This window comes from Ostrinia nubilalis, chromosome 7 (assembly GCF_963855985.1).
Source record: "Ostrinia nubilalis chromosome 7, ilOstNubi1.1, whole genome shotgun sequence".
NCBI classification, from domain to species: Eukaryota; Metazoa; Arthropoda; class Insecta; order Lepidoptera; family Crambidae; genus Ostrinia; species Ostrinia nubilalis.
This window is the reverse complement of record NC_087094.1, coordinates 8,131,417-8,155,436: the sequence shown is the minus strand read 5'-3', so window position 1 is coordinate 8,155,436 and position 24,020 is coordinate 8,131,417. Positions and strand designations below refer to the sequence as shown.

Here is a 24,020-nt window from a genome sequence, read left to right as displayed (position 1 = left end):
CAACATCCTAACTAATATTATAAATGTGAAAGTTTGTAAGGATGGATATATGGATATTTGATACTCTTTTACATAAAAACTACTGAACGGATTTTGATGAAACTTTACAGTATTATTGTTGTTTATACATTTCATCAGAATAACTTCTTTTGATGTGAAAAACTGGTTTAAATAAACAAAGCATAAATAAACAAAGCAGTGACGAAGGATTTGTTTCAAGTGCAATATTATGCTCTCTTATAAAATTAAATATGACTATTATTATTACCATTCAATTCATATTTTCGGTCTCAGAAATCGCAGAAAACGGTAGAAGACCTCTCCTATTCCACTCTTATCCCTTAAATAAAACAAAAACAAATAAAAATAAAATGTTTATTAAAATATCAATATTGTAACAACATTAGTAACGTTAATAAAATTATTAAAAGTAATATAATGGATGTCATTTCATCTTATCAAAATAAATAGGTTCGCAATAAATAAAACACAAAGCCGTAAGCTGTGTGAATAGAGTTTCAACGTAGGATAGGAATAAATGATACAAACGATTGTTATTATCAATCAGTCTGGTATTAAATAACGCAATGAATGGCGTATCAAGTGGGTCAACTTCAGTGTTAAATCAAGGTAAGTAATAGTAGCAGCGGTATTAATGTAGCCAATTGAAGCTTCCTACGCCGGCATAGCTGCACATTACGACCAATTTACTTGACACCGATGTCACGCGACGTCACTGCGGTCGCGGTGCGAGTGACAGTGGTCGTGGCATTTGCTGTTTTGGCGGCAGTACCGACTTTTCTGATAGTAGTAGTCGTGGTAGTCTTAGCGATGCCACCATTGGCCAGCTGTTTCACCTCAGTACCGGTCCTCACTTCCTCAGTAGTGGCTTGGCTCTTCTCATGAGCACTCGCATTCTTAACGTTTCTTTGCACGTTCTGTTCAAAACCCTCTTTCCTGATCACCTTGTTGCTGCTCTCTTCAGTGCAAACAGCACCTCTTTCCCCGCTAGTTGCGACTCTCCTCATTCCATTTTCAACTGGAATGACTTCATCACTGTGATAATGTTCCGTAAAACCATCATCTTTGTCGATGGTGTACGAACCACGGCGGATAGGTTGTTCTAGATGCTCCGGAACCCATACGAGCTCTTGAGTGAGTATCTCTTGGATAGGTTCAGGAGTTACGGTTGAACTTCTGAGCTCACTCTCAGCTCTCAAATGGGTGACTTGTGTTCTCGTGTTTTGAATAGCATCCATCGAATTCGACTCGTTTACAATGTGTCGATTATCGTAATTTTCAATCGCGTGTGTATTATTTACAATCTTGTTATCTTGCACCTGCGTGACTCTTCTTTCGGTGGTTTGGGAGACATTATTCGCGGTTTGCCTCTGTGTGACGTCTTTCGTAGTTGACCGAAGAGGCTCGATCGGTTTCAGCTGCCCAAGAAGTGGTGAGTGTTTGATTCCAAAAGTAATTTGGGGTGTCTTGCTTAGCTGCACCTGTAAACGTATAAATAGAGCATTAATACACACATAAGTACTGGTACTCGGGAGGATACTTCTTAACTTTAAAAAAAATAGTAATCTATATTTCTATATATATAAAAATGAAACCCGTTTTCCGTTGTCACGACATAACATGAAAGCGGCTTGACCGATTTGGCTGATTTTTTTTTTGTAGTTTTCTAATACTCTGTACAAGGTTTTTACGGAAAAAAATATAAAGAAAATCTCTACGCTAAGGCGGTACGAAGTTCGCCGGGTCAGCTAGTGATCATATAAAAAGGAAGAGTTTACATGTAACCACACTCTCAATGCACAATGTTTGTATAGAAATTATCTGACAGTCTACAAAGATAATTTAAATACGTTTTGACGTACCTTTTCTGGCGAGTAGGTGCCAGGGGCAGGCACCCTCGCGCGGTCATCAGTCGGTACTCGGTGGCGGCCGGACATGGTGTACACCGGCGTATCCAGCACTGAAGGAATGCGGTACGTGTTTGGTGCTGGAAGTAAAACATCTATGTTAGAACTGTTGCGAGATGGAATGAATTTAATTCAATCAGGGCGGTTTTGAATCTAATGTAAATCTGAAATTCATCTTTAATGGACTACTATATTATTAGCATCGCCTTATCATCCTTGTTGATAAGATATCAACATCATTGTCCAGAAACAAAGACGAATTTAACTCCACGTTACATTGTAAAAACCAACAAGATAATTATTTTAATATAGAAAACTAAATCTTCCAGAAATCTATTGCAGTGCAATTGTTGTATAATTAATTTTACATTTAAATGGATAGCAAGAGAACAAAAAGAAAATTACTTACCAGGAGTATCAGTATATTTATCAGTATGGATTTTAATGCCAAATGTGTGCTGAGGTGAATAAGTCAAGATGAATTTGTAACTCTTTTCAGGATTGTAGGCGCCAGGCGCTGGGACTTTCAGTCTTTCGTCAATAGGCTCCTTGTGCCTTCCAGATATGGTATACAACGGCGTCTTGACCGGCGTAGGAATTGTATACGAATTTGGTGCTGTAAAAATATAATTGTTAATACCAATAAGATACTGAAAATAATAATTTTAAGCATACAGAAAAGAACAATAACGTACCAGGTGTATCGAGAACTTTCAATGTGTCTGTCTTCACTCTGAACGTGTATTGTGGAGCACTATGCATTAATACTTTATCCGCTTTATCTGGATTGTAGCTATTAGGCGCCGGAACATTATCGGGTTTGTGGGGATTAGTTTTTATCCTAAACGAATAGCGCGGAGCATTGTCTAACAAAACTTTATCAGCCTTTTCTGGATTGTAAACGTTAGGAGCAGGCGTGTCGCTGATTTTAGCATCTTTCCCTTTTGGTGACATGGTGTAAGCGGGCGACTTTTCCAATAATACCTTATCAGCTTTGTCAGGATTGTATGCATTAGGAGCAGGAGTAAGTTCGATTTTACCGTCATTGACTTTAGGTCTGAATGTGTACGCGGGAGATGTTTCATGTAACATTTTATCGCCCTTCTCTGGGTTATAAGATGTAGGTCCTGGCGTTTCAGGGACTTTTCCGCTTTCTATCTTTGGTCGGAAAGTATACGATGGGCAACTTTCATGCAGCATTTTATCTGCCTTTTCTGGACTGTAAGCATTAGGTGCAGGATTATTGGACGGTTTTTGTGCAGGTCCTTTTATACCAAAACTGTATTTAGGCACACCATCTAACATGTAATCATATTTACTAGGATCATAGGCATTAGGACCAGGCGTGTCATTTATTTTTCCTGGTTGACCTTTGCCAGCCATAGTAAACTTAGGTGTTCCATTGGGTAAATGAGGATCATATACATTTGGTCCTGGAGTATCAGAAGGTTTGGCGTCAGGACCTTTACCATACATACTATACTTAGGCGTGCCATCTAATAAGTGTGGGTCGTAAGCATTTGGCGCTGGAACGTCTGATACTTTATCATCGTGCCCTTTGCCAGACATGGTGAACTTAGGAGTATTATCAGGCAGATGAGGATCATAAACATTGGGTCCTGGCGTGTTAAAAGGTTTTGCAGAATGTCCTTTTCCCGCTAACGAGTATTTGGGTGTTCCATCAGGTAAATGTGGGTCATAAGCGTTCGGCGCAGGAACATCCGATATTTTACTATCGTGTCCCTTACCAGACATGGTATACTTAGGTGCGTCATCAGGTAGATGAGGATCATACGCATTGGGTCCTGGCGTGTCTGAAGGTTTCGCGTTATGCCCTTTTCCTGCTAGCGTGTATTTGGGTGTTCCATCAGATAAATGTGGATCATAAGCGTTCGGCGCAGGAACATCCGATATTTTGCTATCGTGTCCCTTACCAGACATGGTATACTTAGGTGCGCCATCAGGTAGATGAGGATCATATGCATTGGGTCCTGGCGTGTCTGAAGGTTTCGCGTTATGCCCTTTTCCTGCTAGCGAGTACTTGGGTGTTCCATCGGGTAAGTGTGGGTCATACGCATTTGGGGCTGGAACATCGGGTAATTTTCCATCTGGCCCTTTTCCAGCTATAGTATATCTGGGCGAGTCGTTTGGAATATGCGGGTCGTAATTACTAGGCCCTGGAGTATCTAACGGTTTTCCATCTGGTGCCCTACCAGACATAGAAAATTTAGGAGTATCATCTGGCAGACAGGGATTGTAGGCATTGGGTGCCGGTACATCAGATGTTTTTCCTGGTTGGCCTTTTCCTGCCATTGTGAATTTTGGGGTTCCATCTATTAGATGAGGATCATACGCATTTGGACCTGGAGTGACAGCGGGCTTCGCATCATGTCCTTTTCCATATAAACTATATTTTGGTGTGCCATCTAATAAGTGAGGATCGTAACAATTTGGGGCAGGAGTGTCACTAGGTTTATCTAGAGAGCTTTTGGGTCTAAAAGTATAAGCCGGCGAAGATTCGTGAAGAAGCTTGTCTGCTTTATCAAGACTGTACATGTTAGGAGCTGGAGTATTTTCTATTTTATGATCACTCCCTTTGCCAGCAATAGTGAATCTTGGTGAACTATCTAACATGTGCATAGATTTCTCAGGTGCATACATATTAGGAGCCGGAGTATTATCTTTTTTACTGATCTGATCCTTTGTTCTAAAGGTGTAAGCTGGAGAGGATTCGTGCAGCAACTTATCAGCTTTGTCTGGGCAATAAACATTTGGACCTGGTGTTTCAGGAATCTTACCAGATGGCCCTTTGCCACTTATACTGAATTTAGGAGCTCCATCTAACATATGCATAGATTTCTCGGGGGCATACACATTTGGTGCAGGAGATTCACTTCGAAGGGCAGCTTGTTCTTTAATCCTAAAAGTGTAAGATGGAGAGCTCTCGTGAAGAACTTTATCAGCTTTTGCAGGATCATAACTATTCGGAGCCGGTGTTTCTGAAATCTTGGTGCAGACTCCTTTCCCAGTAATTGTATACTTTGGCCCTCCGTTCAACATATGCATCGACTTTTCAGGAGCGTAAACATTCGGCCCCGGTGTTTGCTCAATCTTCTCGACTACTTCTTTTGAACGTAGTGAGAATGAAGGGGAACTGCACTGTAAAAGTCTGTCGGCTTTTTGAGGATTATAAGAATTAGGTGCTGGTGTTACTTCGTGTTTTTCAGCAACGCCTTTTCCCGCTAATGTATATTTTGGTCCATTTTTCAAGGAGTGAAGAGACTTCTCAGGTGAATACATATTCGGAGCTGGAGCGTGACTAGTCTTCACTATTTCGGTTTTCGTTCTAAATGAGAAAGCTGGTGATTTTTCTCGCAATAATCGGTCTGCTTTTTCTGGACAATAAGCATTGGGAGCTGGAAGCTGTTCTACTCTTTCCATTTTCATTCTGCTCGAAATTGTATACTTTTGTGACTTATCCTGTAAAGACAAAAATAATGAACTTAAGACAGAGAATATTTTACATATTTCATTTTAAAATAAAAACAATACTACTAGTGTATTTATTAAATTTCATACACCTAATAGAACAAATTGTTAAACAAAACGTAAAATAGGAATTTATCATACCGTTCAAACATGAATGACGCCAGTCATTGAAGCAGCATGCAATTAAAAAAGTTAGTAAAAGATAAACGCAAAAATGTTAACGTTAATATTTATTTACAATATGTATAATTTGCCGATTATAAAATAAATGCGCTTGATGAGTACACTAGAAATGTTAAAAGCGTCACAAATTAAGGTGAGTGTATGTTAGAGGGTGGTAAGGGTGGTTACAGACAGGTTAGGTTGCCGTGATGCCTTCAGGGGCAGGGTAGTGGACCGCCTGCCCTGCGAACTGCGAATGCCTGATGCCGAAGGTATGAGCTGGCGCCCACGGGAGATTCACGCACACCTGTTATTTACCCACCTAAATGTTAGTATCACCGAAATGAGAGAAAATATTTATTGTTATTAGGGTTTCAATGATAACTGTTATGATTCAGGGTATATTATTATGCAGCATTCCTAGCATAAGAGAACATGCGAGCTTTTTTTTAACATCACAAATTAGATTTAGTCAACAAACAGCATGCTAAGGGAAAATAAGTTAAGGCTGATCTTTGACTTGTGAAAATTTCTCACCTTCTCTGGACAGTATACTCCAGGCCCGGGGACGGCTTCTGATGGTTGTTTGACTTCCCTCCTCGGGGCCATGGTGTATGCGGGCGGTCGTTTGGTCAGCGCTACTGCTGCCTTGTCCGTGGTATACGTGCCGGGGCCTGGCATTGGAGTCTTGGACTCTATAGTTTTACCCCGACCGGTGATGCTGAAGGCTGGAGCGGCGCGCTTACTTCCCTCTTTCGCTTCGCCAAGCACAGGCGGCATAGAATACACGTTCGGCGCTGGAAATGTAAGATATCTAATTTATATTTGACAAAAATAAACGTGATCCTCAACTCAGTCATGAATCGAGTTGATTTAATTATGAATAGCTACTTAAATGCTGTGAAATAAAGCGTAACGTATGTCATCGCTTGAATTAGGTCGAATGAATATCGTATGAAATAATAATGACTATTGACTGAATCAACGTTACGAATAGGCAAAAGTTGTCATCTAAGTTGGTGAACATAACAAACTATTAGTAATGAGCTACAGTAAATTACAATAACATCAAAGTGGAATGCCGTAATGATTGCAAACATTGCGTTTAAACACAGCCATAACAATTTACACGTTTGAGATTGCATGGTTGCTATGTCTTGCTAATTAAAAACTTGACGGAGTTATGCATACCTACTTATTTAACTCAACGGGACACAATATACCTACGGTGTGCATGCGAACGGTAGCTTTGACTTTCTTACACAAACCGCTCTCAAATGGGCAGAGTACAGTGGAATCTTTAAAATTTTGAATGTGGTATAGTGATTGATCTATAAGAATACTCTATGAAATGACAGTGCACTATAGACAAACTATTATGGCGACCGCATGCTACTACATCGACAAACTAAGTTACATGGCGACCGCATGCTACTTTTTTTCGACTAAGGCACCTGGCGTTTTCCCGCCGGGTTGCGGTGGACTGACTCGGAGGCCGATAGAGAACGCTGGAGCGTGGTCTAGCACCACTTTAGCGGCTTTGTTCGGCTCATAGTCGCAGGGAGCCGGCGTCGGCGCAACCCGTGGCGGCGGCCACCGACCGTGCAAGGACGCGGCTGGGCCGACCGCGCGACCTAGCACATGTAAATATACTAGCTATTGACGGTTTCCTGTGACTAGATTTTGGGCTATCACAGAAGGACTATCTGTATCGACATCCTACGATCAAACACATTTCATCCGTTACCAGAAGCATTGTCGTATTGGTATTCTTAAATTGAAATCATAAAATATGATCTCTACATCTATAAAGAACGCCGGAGCGTGGTCTAGCACCACTTTAGCGGCTTTGTTCGGCTCATAGTCGCAGGGAGCCGGCGTCGGCGCAACCCGCGGCGGCGTCCACCGACCGTGCAAGAACGCGGCTGGGCCGACCGCGCGTCCTAGCACATCACATTACAAGCTTTTTTTATATTTGAAATATAAAACCTAGCATCTGTCCACGGCTACGTCTAAATTGACGATACGATACGATTTTGATCTTTCGCAGATAGTTTTTATCGCGCACCTCGCGATCAAAAAATACGATTTTTCCAAAAGCAAAATTAATTTTCCCCTAACAGAAGTATTCGCCATTTTCACCAATTCAAGCAACCACAAATTGCCTTTTCCTTCATTCCTACAGTTTAATATGCATGCTTATTAATCAGGTAGAGTCACAGATTGAATCCGAAAGCCGAGTTCCTTGTGTTACGAACTTACGAGATTGTTACGAGATAGAACAACTGAATTTATGTCAGTAAAAATATCTGTAATTGATTTGACTGAAAAGTCATCAGGATTTATCTCGCCACTACGTTAATCACATTGTTAGGGTATTATAGGAAGTTCCCTGATGACGAATAATTTTGGCATGAAGTCGGGGGAGGCCTATCGCTAAAAAGAACCTTGCTCCACCCAGAAAAATAATTCAATGTTACTATTAACATATCATTTCTTCTAAAACATACCTTTAAAAATATAGAGAAATCAAGTCTGACAGCGTAAGTAAAGTTCCTCATTAAAAAATAGAAGTAGCCAAATGAATTTATATTAATCGTCGACGTCGATTTAAATCTTTAAATGTTATTTTATTCGCAGAATTTAAATTTATAATACTAACTGATTAATTCAATTATGACGCGTTGATAAAATTTAATATGATAATGTGGTAAACATTAGTATACGATTCTGTATTTAAAGCAAATTATTCATAGTCCAAATAAATAAACTGGAAAAATTATAATATCACGAAATCTAAATAAACACTGTATAATAAATTTACTCTACCTATAATAAAATCAACTTCCAATAGAATACAACGCGCACCAACACTCAAACTCCCACTCACTGAATCTCACTGAACTTGTACCGACACAAGCTAGGTACTCAGGCGCACTGGTGTATCAGGCCGCAGTGAGCCAGCCACTCGGGGTCCGGGCACCTACACGAGTGACTCACTCCGGTCCCGATCACCTTCGTCCGTACGGACTTATTTGGAGACATCCAATGCATCTACACGTTCCGATACCTCCAATGCCGGTAACTAATATTGTCCAAGTAAGAACATAGACTAAAAATAACCGAGACCTTACAACTTGAGGGCCATATGGATGACTTCGTCTGCAAATATTGACTTGGTATTGATTTTACAGATGCGCAAACTCAGTGGCGGCGTAGCATGGGTCGGCACCCGGGGCGATCACCCCCCCCCCCCCCCCGTCACAAGTCCTATGACACCCCCTGGTACCCCCCAGGATTTTGGGGTTACCTACCGATTCGAAGATTGAATGACAATCGCACCCTCCACCCCCCCGTATCATGACATAAACCGCAGATTTGCCATGCAGATGTGCCAGTGAGTACTAATCTGCGCGACTTGTGTCACCCCCTGATGCTTGGCACCCGGGGCGGACCGCCCCCACCGCCCCCCCCTTACGCCGCTACTGCGCAAACTTGCCGAAAAGAAAAAAAAGTAAGTAGATAAGTAGGACTTTGATAAATGTCAGAGCTGCATATTTGTTGTTGTAAATTATTATCTCCCGTTTTATGTATAGACTCAATGCTAGGTCATCCGAGTCATACCATTTGTTATTAACCAATTGCGTAAGCTCTTCTCGAATAAATAAGCTTTATTAGAAACTACTATCATAAAATATAACAATAAAAAGATGTTGGAACTACATTGCCAGTTTTAAAGCCGTTATGCATTGTCTAACTAAAGGAAGTAATACAATATAGTTCATCTGAAACCTTGAACAAAACAACGTATTATTTACTTAAGTCAACTGGATATAAGTACCCATATTTTTCTAGACAGGAAAGCGAATGCCAACATAAACCTACTATAAATTAACGTCTAATAGTTCCTGTGTAGGCGTCGTGAAACTGCGCAGGCATTAAAACCGCATTAACTACTACTTATTTTGTGCCAGTATGAATAGGGAGAAAATATAAACACTGCAGGCCACATCGCATATGCAAATACGACTGCAGTCATGACCTACTTATCCTCAAGTGTCGCAGAATGAATCACGGAATACCGTGAAAACGTCTTTTTCGTTTGTCACAAACTTTCGCGTGCCGTACCGGCATGCGATAAGTTCTAATTTAAATCACCGCGACTGAAAAAGCTGCAAGTTCACAACTGCAAACGCTGCAGTCGACTACAGCAAAAGACGTTCTAGAAGCCTCTAATTGTGGGTGGAACGATTTGTCGAACTAAACGCTGGCAATTATCTGGTAAACGACGATATTGGAGCAAGTGCCCACGATTCCAATTACTGGCGATGGCAAGTAAATTCGATTAGCGATACGTCTGCGACTGTCAATTTGGTTGCGCTTGGATGGATCGACGACAGTTGCTTGGGTGCGGTGCTTAGCAGAGTCCGGAGTTGATTACAATACGTATTACATATGATAGATATATTTATAGCTCTAAAAAATAACATCATAAATAAGAACAACCTAACTGTTATTATACGTATTAGGATAAGAAATTTCCAAATAGGTAGGTGCCCAAATTATGTGACTATCGTAGGAGGGCAATTTGGTTAGTCGATTAGCCAGAAAATTTCGGCTACACACGCAATTTCACTTATGAGCCGACTGCTACGAGCTTACATATTATATCTAGAAATAGGTATAAAAAAAATTATATTGATACTATTTACGATTTTGTGTAGGTATTGGCAACTCGTTAAAAATCCAAAACTGATCATAGTGACTAACAGTCACAATCATGACAATAACTCTGTATTTGGATATCCTGATATTCACACCATTATGACATGAAATACGAGTATTAATAAAACTTTTTAACAATAACCTAATAATAATGCATAAGTGGCAGCATTCCCGAAATTACAACTCGTAAGGGGAAATATACACCTTCTGGGCAAGCTCGCTAGATTTTCGCATCTTCAATCCTAGGGTGAAGTGGTAGAGCCGACCCACAAAAAAAAATCCTATTTGTAAACATGATCAGCTAGCTTACCTTTTGCTGTCATTCCTTCCGTATTGTAAGATGCCGGTCCAGGTCCTGCCTTGCCACCTCCGGGAACCTCAAGTTTCTGGCCGAAGGTAAAAGCGGGCGCTCTGGGTCTACGGGACTCTTGCGGTGGTTTGCCTGCAACGTTCAATATTTTCCCATCTTACTAAGAATACAAACTACATCTATCGTTAACGTAACCCCGCTCTTTTGTATCGTGTATAGGCCTATATGTATAATGCACACGATTCAATTTTCCCAATGAGTAAATTGAGTCTCGGGCAGAATAGAGCTCACCTTGGACAGGGTCAACGTTATCGCCCACGTCCGACGACACCTATATATGGAATAGATAGACCACTCAGACACTTATGTGAACAGATGTCTTTCGCTTTGCTAAACTTATTACACACTATTTCTAAAAACACCGTAAAAATACGACCAAACAAGTCACAAAACCGGTACGATTTGAGATGCGTGCGCGCGACGTAAAGGTCAAAAGCGATTTGATTTATTATTGTTAAGGAATGAAAAGTTGATTTGGTAGTGTTTCGCGCGAAATACTACATGATGTCACGTTGTGTACCAACAAAACGACCGAGGCCGCGCTCGCGGGCGCGATAATCTCACAACCTCCGGATGACATCAGCGCGGCGAGACCGCAAACAATAAGCAGCCGAAACTAAGTAATCCACAAAAGAAATGACCATACATAATGTACAGTAAAGATGTTCAAACATTATGTCTCAATCCTGTAACATTTGTAACGTTTGGGTTTTCCGTCTGCGGATAAATGTTTACTTACATACTTCGATACGGTATTGTCGAACGAATGGGATGTTTATTTTTATTTTGTACGGCATTTCGTACCAAGGTCAATATTATTTTGTAATCAAGATTGTAACAAATCGATTCGGAAAGTTACCACTTAGGTAATACTTAAGAAAAGATATGGTAATTTTTATAACGTAACGTAGCCCTGAAAGTGTAATTTTGGTGTTTGAAAAAGGAATATTTGTTTCTAATCTTCAAACTCTTTGGTAAGATAATCATTTGAAGAAAAGCTTTACGAAATATATTCCCGGCTTGGCTTATTACGTAATGCTTTAACATACACAGAACCGAGCAGCTTAGTGCGAGGAGCAAGCCCATAATTGGTCAGTCATGTTACTGTATTAATTCAATGATCCGACTACTTACCACTAATAGTGTTCCGAAGTACCTCACTCTACATAGTAAGTGCGTGCTCAATGGACCGACACAGCAGCTATTCAACCGGGGAGGCTCTGGGATATCTTGGATAATAACAGTTACCAGGTAATAACAATAACGTTTATAGTCTACCCTGCCTACCTTGAAGAGCACTTATTCAGAATATACAATGACAATCGTGCTAACAAGAAGTAAATAATCTATACTTATAATAAATCTGTAGAGAGGTCAATTCTGTACATGAAATATATCTTCAAAATAACTATCAGGGGGTGATTAGTGATCGATACTGATGCCAAAAATGCAATCAGTAAAATTTTTGTCTGTCTGTCTGTCTGTCTGTCCGTCTGTATGTTCCTTATAGAAACAAAAACTACTCGACGGATTTTAACGAAACTTGGTACAATTATTCTTCATACTCCTGGGCAGGTTATAGTATACTTAGGAGTTCCCACAGGAACAGAAAAATCTAAACCGCTTAAGTTACACGCTTGAAATTTGGCATGTAGGTACCTTAATAAACTTAAAGCTTAGTTACAACAAGGAATTCCCGAAACTCCCACGGGAACGGGAATTAGCGGGAAAATCCTTTTAATGAAAAATCTAAACCGCGTAAAATAGATGAAGGGGGTAAAATGGGATCCACGCGTACGAAGTCGCGGGCGGCCGCTAGTATGACTAATAAGTGGTATAGAAAAACGATTACGTTTCCCTTGGACTGGTATGGCGTTTTAATAAATGTGTAACATAATATTCAACAGCAAGAGTTCGAATTTTCCTACAGATTTGTAAAGGAAAAACCTACTTACAAGAACCTACTTTAATTATTTCGTATATTTTCAGATAAAACTTGGATAACAAGACTTAATTTGCGTTAATCGGATTCGGTTCGGTATAAATAATACGAGGACGAGTAAAATTTTCTCCAAACTCACGCTGTTTAGCTAAATTAGGTAGTCGGTTACGATACAAGTGCAAATGTAGAGTCGCGTCAGAGGGGAGCGATAATAAATTGAAGGGAATCAGGTCATATTAGGACGTATAATCACAGAATAAGTAATAGTACAGGTACAGAAGGATTACTCCGCAAGACGATTTAAATAAATGCGAGTCTTGCTACGACGCGATACAGTGGAATTCAGCTCGCACAGCACTACGTACCTACAATTTTATTCACCTACAAGTTTTGTCTCTTTCTATCGCGTGCCTCTGAACTCTTCTTACGCTGTTAGGGTTGCTGTCTAGTGAAAAAATAATTAATCTACTTATTTGTAATGAGGTACGTACGTATGTAGGTAAGTATGCATTAATTATGGAAAACCTTAGGAGAGGCCTTTGTCCAGCAGTGGACGTCATTTGGCTGAAACGAACGAACGCATTCTGAGCAGTAGTCATAGTAGGTTAGGTTCCTATACTATCCTAAGAATTATTGATTACCTACATGGCCAACATACCTTTCAGCATCTTTGGGAATCGAAAAAAAAAGATAAATCCGGTAGATTACTTTTCGAATTTAAACACCCGAACGCCGCACAATATTTCTATCTCTTTATGTCCATTTTTAAATAATACTTCGATCATAGAATTATAATCATACTACAACGCACGCCAGCGTCCTGACGAGCGCGCGCGTGACACTCGACTGATATAATACCCGCCGGCGGGGCGCTTCGCTGTAGGTAATTATCGGATGTACCGCGCGGAGTGAGCCAGGCCTGGTATAATATAGGCACGTTAGTTGTCACAACAAACAGTATTTGAATATTCGAAAAAATGGTACGTTGCTCATACGAATAAATAACAGTTCTACTTATTTACCTACCTATGAGATCATACGTACACAGATCCCAAATGAAAAATGATAATTTATATCAGATATGGCAGACCCTTTCCAAGAAACAATTATCATACTTCACGGGTGGGTTAGCTACTGGAAAATGGTAGTCATAATAAACATAAAAATGTAATTTCGTACCTACCCCTGAATACAATTTTAGGTTGAAAATTGTAGAGATTATCGGAAAAATGTCTTGTAATCTAACTTTAATTGAAAACGCTACCTTAGGAGAAGTTTAAGTTTAAGTACCTATTAAGGTAGGAAGGGATACCACAGCTGGACCAGGACTGGAAGCTTCAGCAGCGATGGGCCCTCTTCGTTTGGTCGGCGTCCACGGGTTCTGCCTCACTCCCATGGGTGATTCACACGGGTAGTTCTTCTTCGGCAACGATAAGGAGGTCCTCACTCGCACTACTCCGGTTGTCCGTCTAGAACTCGGTGTTAAAACCTGTACACAAACATTTTTGGATGTAACGTCATTCATACAGGTTCGCGCGATGATATCACCCACGAATCTTTAGAAATGATCTGTCAAAGTTACGGAAAAATTGCAAATAATCATGGTACCGATCTGGCTGTGCTGATTGTAGATTTTGGATTCATTGTAGATTCACTCTAAAAGTTAAACACTTCCAAAAATAAATAGACTTAAGAAATCCCTAAATATTCATAGAAAAGCCTGGTGTTTGTTACGATCTTAATCTATAAACTCGCAAAACAATAAAACGCAAAATTCTACACTCATGACAAACTACAAAATGACATTTAATTTTCATTGGTGACAGTATTTTTTATTCTTAATGAGTTGTCAGTACCTTTGTCTATTATTTGTTTAAAAAGGTTTTAAATATGTATAATCCCACTCCACTCGTTATCTTGAAGGAGGAAGCGTAATTATTACTGTAAAACAATACAATCATGATCAATCATTTATCACTGGAGACTTAGATGTAAATAGAAAATAAATGTTCCATGTAACAATAAATGGTTCTAAGGACAAAGTTGACTTTGTATGCTGACTGTACACTATTGTTTATTAACAATAACACTATGAATCAAAAACCGCAATTATTATGATCTCACTTTGAATATTTTTCGTGTTGAATAACTAAACAATAAGTAGCTTAGATAGGTCGGTGTGTTCATAGCTTCAACTTAACATTAGTTACACAGTTAAAATAACATAAAAAATTAATTATTGTAAGTTTTTACATATTCATGATCGACAAAGTAATTATAAGCCCAAAACCTTTCTGCTTTTTTGGTGCAGTCCTGTTGTCCCCCCTGCTTGGCCCCCCTGGGGGAGCCAACAGGATTTCGAAATCCTGTTGTCCCCCCTGGCTAGGGGAGACAACAGGACTTAATTTTTAATCAATGATTTGAGGACTGTTGTCCCCCCTGGCAAACATTATTTAAAAGCCCAATATTTTAGAGCATAATTTATGAAAAACTGAAGTATTTGACTGAATGCGAAATTGCCAAACTGAATACCTAAACGTTTGTCAAATAATAATTACCATTTTGATAGGTGTTGGTGCCGGTATTATTAACACATTAACACCTACAAACTTGAAGTTTGGCAGGTAGGTTCCTTAAAGGGTGTAGTTAGACATCCGCTAAGAACGGGATTTATTTATTTAGGGATAGGAAATAATACGAAGGATGTTTGATACTCTTTCATGTTGAAATATGAACGCAGCCCTAAATTTGTTTCATAAGTTGACACTAGGTGTCGCCACCTTTTTTTTCTCTCCGAAATACACGCCGCCATTGCTCGTAACGCTCCGTCTTTTATTCATAAATTCCCTATAATTAGTCTCAGTTTAGCTCCTAATTAATACTTAAATAACTAGTTTTCATCAGGTTATGGGCCCAGACGCCCGGCTAGCTAGGCTCGGTTAGGGAAAGTTGTAGTTTATCCGCGAAAAGTAATTTGAGGTTATAACCACCACAAATCCGTCTCGGTCGCATATTTTAGGAGTTTTCAGGGATATTTTTTCAGCAAATGCTAATTATACATTAGCCATAAATAATGGCATCGAATGGAAATTTGATTAACATTGAAAAACTCAAAGGCCGTGACAATTATGGCACGTGGAGTTTTGCCGTGAAGACTTACCTAGAACATGAGGATCTCTGGAAATGCGTAGAGCACGATGACGAAACCGCCTTCACTAAGAGCGATGACACAAAAGCCAGGACGAAAATTATACTATTGGTGGATCCTATCAATTACATTCACATCCAAGAGGCAAAAAGTTCCAAAGAGGTATGGAATAACCTTCGCAAGGCTTTTGATGACTCAGGCTTGACACGGAAGGTAGGCTTACTACGAGAGCTAATTACTACAGATCTAGAAGGCTGTGAAAGTGTAGAAAATTATGTGAATAAAATTATTACTTGTGCACACAAGCTTAGAAACATTGGGTTTCATGTTGATGACGAGTGGCTGGGTACGCTCCTCCTCGCAGGGCTGCCAGAATCCTACAAGCCGATGATAATGGCAATGGAAAGCTCAGGTGTGACTATAAGTACAGATTTGGTGAAAACAAAAATTCTTCAGGATGTCAAAAATGAAAATGACTCGGCAGCTTTTTATTCAAATTACCACAGAAATTATGCAAAGGACAACAAGCCTTCAGGCAGAGGCCCTAGGTGTTTTAAATGCAATAAATATGGGCATATTGGTAAATTTTGCCGCACAAATCGAAGCTCGAGTCAAAGTTCTAATTCTAATGAACAGAGTGACAGGTCTGATGGGACCTCAGGATTTGTGGCTGCATTCCCTGCTTCTCCAGCACTGGAAAAGAACTGCTGGTACCTCGACTCAGGTGCTGGAATGCATATGACTAACAATAAAAACTTGATGTATGATTTTGAACCTGCTTCAATCAAGAACATTACTGTTGCTGATAGTAAAACATTACCTGTCAGGGGCTGTGGCAAAGTAAATATACAAAGCTATGATGGAGAGAACAAGAGATTTATTGGCACTGTACAGGTAAAAAATGTTCTGTATGTTCCAGATTTGGCAGTGAACTTGCTATCAATACATCAAATCACCAAGAATAATTGTGAAGTAAAATTTGATGAAAATTGCTGTAGAATATATCAAAACTCAAAGTTAGTCATGACAGGTTATGTGCAAAACAGTTTATATTTGATACACAGTGAGACATTTGCACTATTATCCACAGCTCATCTTTGGCATCAAAGAATGGGTCATCTAAACTTCCAGAATCTACAGAAACTTAATGAGTCTGCTGAAGGAATAGACATGAAAATCAATCAAGAGAACAATATGTCATGCAATACTTGTCTACAAGGAAAACAAACTAGGCAACCGTTCAATAATGTTGGCACAAGGGCTTCTGGTCTTCTAGAGATAATACATTCAGATGTATGTGGCCCAATGGAAGAAAAGTCAATCGGCGGTGCCAGATATTATGTATCATTTATCGATGACTATTCAAGAAAGGTATTTGTTTACTTTATGTCTTCCAAGTCACAAGTTTTTGACTGCTTTAAAGAGTTTAAGAAACTCGTTGAAAATCAATTACAGGCCAAAATAAAGATATTACGAAGTGACAACGGCAAAGAATATGTCAATGAATCATTTGATAGATTCTGTAAAGAGTCTGGGATCAAACGACAGTTCACTGTACCCTATTCACCAGAGCAAAATGGTATGAGTGAGCGGATGAATCGCACTCTGGTTGAACGTGCTAAATGTATGCTTATTGATGCCAAGTTGCCGAAGAAATTTTGGGCAGAAGCTGTTTCCACAGCAGCTTATGTGATAAATCGCTCACCTACAAAATCCATAGATTATAAAACACCTGAGGAAATGTGGGAAGGCTCGAAGCCTAATCTGCACCACTTGAGAATTTTCGGCTGTCCGGCTATGATGCATGTACCTAAAGAGAAGAGACTGAAATGGGATTGCAAATCTAAAGAACTCATATTTGTTGGATATTGTCCAGAATCTAAAGGATACAGACTGTTTGATAAGGAAGAGGGAAAAATAATTCGCAGTAGAGATGTTGTATTCTTGGAGGAAGTTGTAAGAAAGGATTTTGCTCTGATGCCGTTTAAAAATTCTTCAAATGAAGAAGAAAACAATGAAACTATAAATGAGACCATTGATAGTGAAGCAAGTTTATATGAAAGTATCAGCACAGTCAAGGGGGATGATAGTCTACCAATATTTGAAGATGACATTAATGATGAAGACTACATTCCTGAACGCAACGTCCACCTGAGCCCACCAACTTCTACAACTCATAATCTGAGACCCAGAAAGAATGGCACAATACCTACCTACCTGTGTAGTAGTAACTTGCTACGTGATCCTCAGACTGTAAAGGAAGCCTTGCATGGTGAAAATGCACAAGAGTGGAAAAACGCAATGGACTGTGAATATAACTCACTAATGGAGAATGAAACTTGGACCCTCTCTGAGCTCCCTCCTGGTAAGAAGCCAATTCCATGTAAATGGGTTTTTAAAACCAAACTAGATGCCAACGGAAACATTGCTAAACATAAAGCAAGATTAGTCATAAAAGGATATGAACAAGTTTATGGCATTGATTACACTGACGTTTATGCACCTGTAGTACGTCTTACTTCTATCAGATACCTACTTGGAATGGCAGCTAAACTTCAACTGCAGATTGAGCAACTGGACGCTATCACAGCCTTCCTGCAAGGTGATATAGATGTAGAGTTGTACATGACACAACCACCATACTATGAAAATGGAGAAAACCATGTCTGCAAACTGAACAAAAGTATATATGGCCTGAAACAAGCAAGCAGAACATGGAATCTAAAATTAGATAGCTTTCTGTATCAAGTTGGTTTTCAGAAATCACAACTGGATCCATGTGTGTATTACATGCATAGTGAAGGAAACACATTGTACTTAACTCTCTATGTCGATGACCTGCTCATGTTCTATAACAATGTAGAGTTTGCAAACAATATCAAGAGGAAAATAATACAAGAGTTTAAAATGAAGGAGTTGGGAAAAGCTAATCATTACATTGGAATACGGATTACATATGACAACAATGGAGTTTATATAGATCAAACAAAATACATAGAGAGTACATTGGAACGATTTGGTATGGAAAATTGCAAGTCAGTGGGAACACCGATGGAAACAGATATTAAGTTTTCTCAATCCTCGGACAAGAACAATGTATTGAGTGAAATTCCTTATCAAGAAGCAATAGGTTGCTTACTGTATATCTCACAAGGCACACGTCCAGATATCTGCTATGCAGTGAATACACTCAGTCGTTATAATAAAACTCCAACTTTAGAACACTGGACTGCTGTCAAAAGGATTTTTAGATATCTACAGGGGACTAAAAATCTTCAGATATTATACAAGAGCAATGTAGATCATGAAATTACAGGATTCTGCGACTCTGATTGGGCATCGTGTACTGAAGAAAGAAAGTCCTGTACGGGATATGTTTTTATGTTCCAAGGTGGTGCCATATCATGGAACTCTAAAAGGCAACAAACCATCGCACTATCGACAACTGAAGCCGAATATATGGCAATCTCAGCAGCTACTCAAGAAGCTCTATGGCTGAGACAGTTACATTGTGAATTGTGGCCCTCACCCAAGGCCACTATTATAACTTTGTTTTGTGATAATCAAAGTGCTATTAAACTTACAGGTAACTCTGCTTATCACGCTAGAAGCAAGCACATTGACGTTCGTCACCACTACATTCGTGACAAGGTCAAGACTGGTGACATCCACATCGAGTACATCCCTACCGGCTCGATGCTCGCCGACTGCCTGACCAAAGCCCTGGCGAAACCAAAGCATCACCAGTTCCTGATTGGCATGGGTCTACGTTCAAAGGGGGATGTTGAAATATGAACGCAGCCCTAAATTTGTTTCATAAGTTGACACTAGGTGTCGCCACCTTTTTTTTCTCTCCGAAATACACGCCGCCATTGCTCGTAACGCTCCGTCTTTTATTCATAAATTCCCTATAATTAGTCTCAGTTTAGCTCCTAATTAATACTTAAATAACTAGTTTTCATCATTTCACGTAAAAACTACTAAACGGATTTTTACTTACACTTGATAAACTTTACAGTAGATAGTATTTTTTATACATGAGAATAGCATATAGAGGTACCTACTTACTCAGATCATAGAAGATCATCCATTCTATGATCTGAGGGTACCTACTTAGCTTTTGCCTACGGCTTTGTCCGCGTAAAATTTTGTCTGTCACAGAAAAAAATATAGAGCGCATCCCTGTTTCAAAAACTGTTCTATAGCCTGACCAGGAACATAAAAACCCTGGCACAGAGGCGCGTCAATTGCATTTGATAGTGCAACACTGAGTACAGTCGTACCTGTGTTAAATTAATAGGCTAACTTTATGTATCAGGATTCAGGATTACGGGCTAATTTGATATTTTTATAAATTAACGAAAAAATATTATTATAGGTAGCCTGATTTAAATAAATTAAATGAAACCATCAATCGAGCTAGTAGAATTTATTTTATTATTCATCAATAAGTAATCAAATTCAGAACTTGAATATTCAACTGCAATGTCTGCTCATGAACGCTTACTTACTTACTTCTTTCCCAATCCCATAAAATTCAACACTTAGAAAGTGACAAAAAATTTTAAAATAGGTAGTTGAAACAAACCACAGCTAATTTTCATAGTGGACTGTACTATACGATAAACATGTCAGTCAATTTGACAACCTTTGTCGGAACATTATTCAATGAAAATATTGTCCGAACTCTTAGTATTTCTCTTCGACAAATACTTTAACACATTGTGAACCACTTTTCTTTCACGACTATAAAAATATTTTAGCAATTTAATTCATAAAACCAATTGCGCACGTTTAAATTAGAGTTTGTTTACACTTTGACAGCAATAGACTGACATGCAAGGTGACATGTCAATGAAGTTTTCAGTTACTGTTGCCATTAAAAGAAATTAGTACCATTAGTTTTCCGCAACATGGCGAGGGTTTTTATGTTCCTGGTCAGGCTATAATTCCTTTTCCAGGACTCAAAACTATCTCATAACCAAACATCAAAATCGGTTCAATGGTTAAGGCGTGAATTCGTAACAAACAGGCAGATAAAGTTACTTTCGCATAATATTATTTAGTAGGGATAATTCATAACGATCTGTTAAAAGCAAGTAAAGCAGATTTTGGAATATTCAGAAATAGTAAGTACCGGTACCAAGAACTTATATTTTTTCGTTATCAAAATGTTAATAATAATTATTATTTGACAAACGTCTAGATAAAATCATCTTTTTGCATACTAAAAAAATCCGAATTCTAAGCTAAAATACTGATTGCACATCAAAATAATTACCTCAATAGGTATTCAGTTTGACAATTTGGCTTTCATTCAGGTACTCCAGTCCTTCATGTTATAAAAATATATGGCTTTTTAATAATGTTTGCCAGGGGGGACAACAGTCCTCAATCATTGATTAAAAATCAAGTCCTGTTGTCTCCCCTAGCCAGGGGGGACAACAGGATTTCGAAATCCTGTTGGCTCCCCCAGGGGGGCCAAGCAGGGGGGACAACAGGACTGCACCGCTTTTTTGTACCATTCAAAATACTACTCATTCCATTAGTCTAACAGCATTTTTTGCTAGCCCTACAAAGTCCCATACAAAAAATCAATAACACCTATCAGTGCCTACTTACTGAAGGTAGACGATATGTCAACAGCCTTTTAAGGACAAGGAGGTTTAATCGTTTCGCGAAAAAACAGCTATCTGATCGTAGAAAGCTGTCTTGCCTCTTTGGTCAGGCCGCGGATGGCGCAAAATAACTTGCGTAGGCGCAAAAGGCACTGTTGACAAGCCATTTGCAATATTTTCTGGAAAATTACCTTTCGATTTTTTCATTCATGCCGTAAAAATAATAAAGACTGGTGATTTAAAATGCAAGTCAAGGTTTTTCCTCGGATATTCATGAATGATAAGTGTTAAATAATAAATAAATAGTGTTAAAGGTAGAGAATAAAGATTGGCAGTTTTCTCTAAAGACTAACTGACAACACCTACTAGTAACTTTCGCTCTAATTATAGAAGTTTCTATACTTTAGCTAACTATCTTGAGTTAACAGCCCAAAGTTTCCATTTCAATAACATTTCAAACCAGAAAGGTTTATTTTACAAAAACAAACTCATTCATTTATATGTTATATGTATATTTGAGCAGTAAACGCTACACGATCTATGAACGAGTGCCCTATTAGGAAATAAGTGTGAAGTAGCCAGCAAAAGTGACGTAAGTAATATTACAGTCTCTAGAGGAGTGTTTATTTACGGCCAACCATAACATTACGTGTTATTGTCATCGTGTTGCATTAAATTGACTATAGTTGCTATTACTCATTACCCGCCCTCACTCTTCGCCCACTATAGGTATGTCAGAAAGTGATTTATGGCTCGCACCTTTAACTTCCTACATTACACGCCGGTGATCCTTGTTGAATACAAAATACGAGAGAAAATTCTTAACCACGCGGATAAAGGCAGACGGATAAGGTCGCGTATCGAACCGCTTATTTTGGCATGACTTGTTTTGAATACTTTTGTGTTCTTTCGAATAGTCTATTAAGCCCACTTCTTAGACCTAAGTCTAAGTTGACGACCATATGGTTTTTGAAACGGTCACTTTCACGATTTAAGAAAGGAGTCAACGTCGCAGATTGCCATATAAATTGAAAGAAAATATTTTCTTTGTTTCTCGATCAAAAATCATGAGAATGAGAAAAAATGAGAAGTCGTGGGTTCCCCATGTAAATTTTCTCCATTCGATGTCCTCTTTAAAGAATTAGCTTTGCGACAAAGCCAAAGCTTTATGCTTTCCACTAGAATCTTTGTCCTAAAATTCATCAGAAATGGTGCAGCGATTTAATTATGTGTGGAAAGCGTGGAAAGGTAATAAACGAGTTATTTCCGCAGTATAGATAAGTAGACAATAACGACATGTTTCAATGTAAATTGTGTTTGTTGGTGAACTCTAGCTAACTTTTACCTATACGTATACTGGTTGATACCTAAATACGTTTTAGGTACAATTACTTTAGAATGTCGCTTTTGTTACACGAACATAAAAACCAAAGGTGACTTTGTCGCATTTTATCGATACCTATGTAAGTAACTGCACAAAAATTGTAACTCAGTAGGCGACTCACCGATAAAAAGAAAAGCTAATTCAGTACCAGGTGGTGCGAGTCACTGTCGTCATGAAAAATGAATAAATTCGTATCTGGGCCATTCGCTTCGAACTCCAAATCTTTGCGAATAGTCTTTATTGGGTGTATTCTTTTCCATCGATTTAGAATAAATATGTAATTTATCACTTGGAGTATTTGTGCAAATCATTATTGAAATACAAACGATTAGCTTTACTATTTTTTAACTCTATGTCATCAGTACTTTAAAATTAATACGGCGAGTTTTTCTATGGATAGATTAGAGTCATAAAACATTATTGATCATTGTCATAAGGTCACTGACTTTAATAATCAGGTTTGACGAGCTTACCTTGTTAGTTAGTGACGATTGTAAATCTCTATTAGATTACAATTTGATATCTATTACGCTTTTTATAACAGTTTAATGTCAGACGCAGGTAAATTTATAATGAGGTGTTGAATTCTGCTTATCTAAGAAGTCCTGTTCAATTGAGCTCGTTTACTGATAACCCTCGCACGTTGCAACCTGTCTAGATGTAGTCATCGACCATTTCGGCATGAAATACCTATCTCATAGCTGAGCAATGCAGGAACTATCAGCAACTGTATTTATCTATATGTTAAGGTCACTGTTATTATTTATTTAGACAAACCTGCCACTATCTATTAGAGTATATAAACACAATTAAAACATAAATGCTCATACTAATGAACACACAAGCATCAGCCTTGATCAATTATTATTCTATTTAGAATTAGCTTGCAGAACTGATGTCAGGGCAGAAGGTTAAACAGTCAAAGTTATTAAATAATGTCCTTGTATTGATTATGACATCATTTTAAATCTGAACTTTAATTTTATTATCTGTACGTACACACTGTCGTATAGTTATGAATCAAAATATAAGTAAGTAAGAGAAAAAATCTCTACTTAAATAGTAGGTACACAACAAGTCTGAAAACAAAAGAAGATAAAGTACGATTTAATATGTATTGAGTCTTGTTAGACTTCTTTCCAGAATACTTAACTGAAGCAATTTGAATGCCATTACATTTCACCTAAAGTAGGTATTAAAACCTCATGAGTCATAAACTCTCGATATTTAAGTCCCCTGAATAGAAAATAATCG

The 24,020-nt window shown here is 38.7% G+C and overlaps 1 protein-coding gene across 5 annotated transcripts in view; it reads right to left on the bottom strand.

Annotated features, from left to right (window-relative positions):
* Window positions 1-361: 361 nt before the first annotated feature.
* The window catches only part of LOC135073194 (adhesive plaque matrix protein), a 36,652-nt gene continuing 12,993 nt past the window's right edge, over window positions 362-24,020 (bottom strand). The window contains exons 1-9 of one of the 5 annotated variants that reach the window (XM_063967272.1): window positions 14,225-14,411; window positions 13,907-14,105; window positions 10,615-10,746; window positions 7,034-7,213; window positions 6,117-6,376; window positions 2,624-5,408; window positions 2,338-2,544; window positions 1,884-2,008; window positions 362-1,502 (exon numbers count right to left, since the gene is read on the bottom strand). In XM_063967272.1, coding sequence (XP_063823342.1) covers window positions 708-1,502; window positions 1,884-2,008; window positions 2,338-2,544; window positions 2,624-5,408; window positions 6,117-6,376; window positions 7,034-7,213; window positions 10,615-10,746; window positions 13,907-14,105; window positions 14,225-14,260 — 4,719 coding nt within the window. In that variant the 5' untranslated portion in view covers window positions 14,261-14,411 and the 3' untranslated portion in view covers window positions 362-707. Of the gene's footprint in view, window positions 1,503-1,883; window positions 2,009-2,337; window positions 2,545-2,623; window positions 5,409-6,116; window positions 6,377-7,033; window positions 7,214-8,408; window positions 8,575-10,614; window positions 10,747-10,905; window positions 11,122-13,906; window positions 14,106-14,224; window positions 14,412-24,020 lie in introns of those variants that run through there. The other 4 variants (XM_063967273.1, XM_063967274.1, XM_063967275.1 and 1 more) reach the window with 4 other exon arrangements.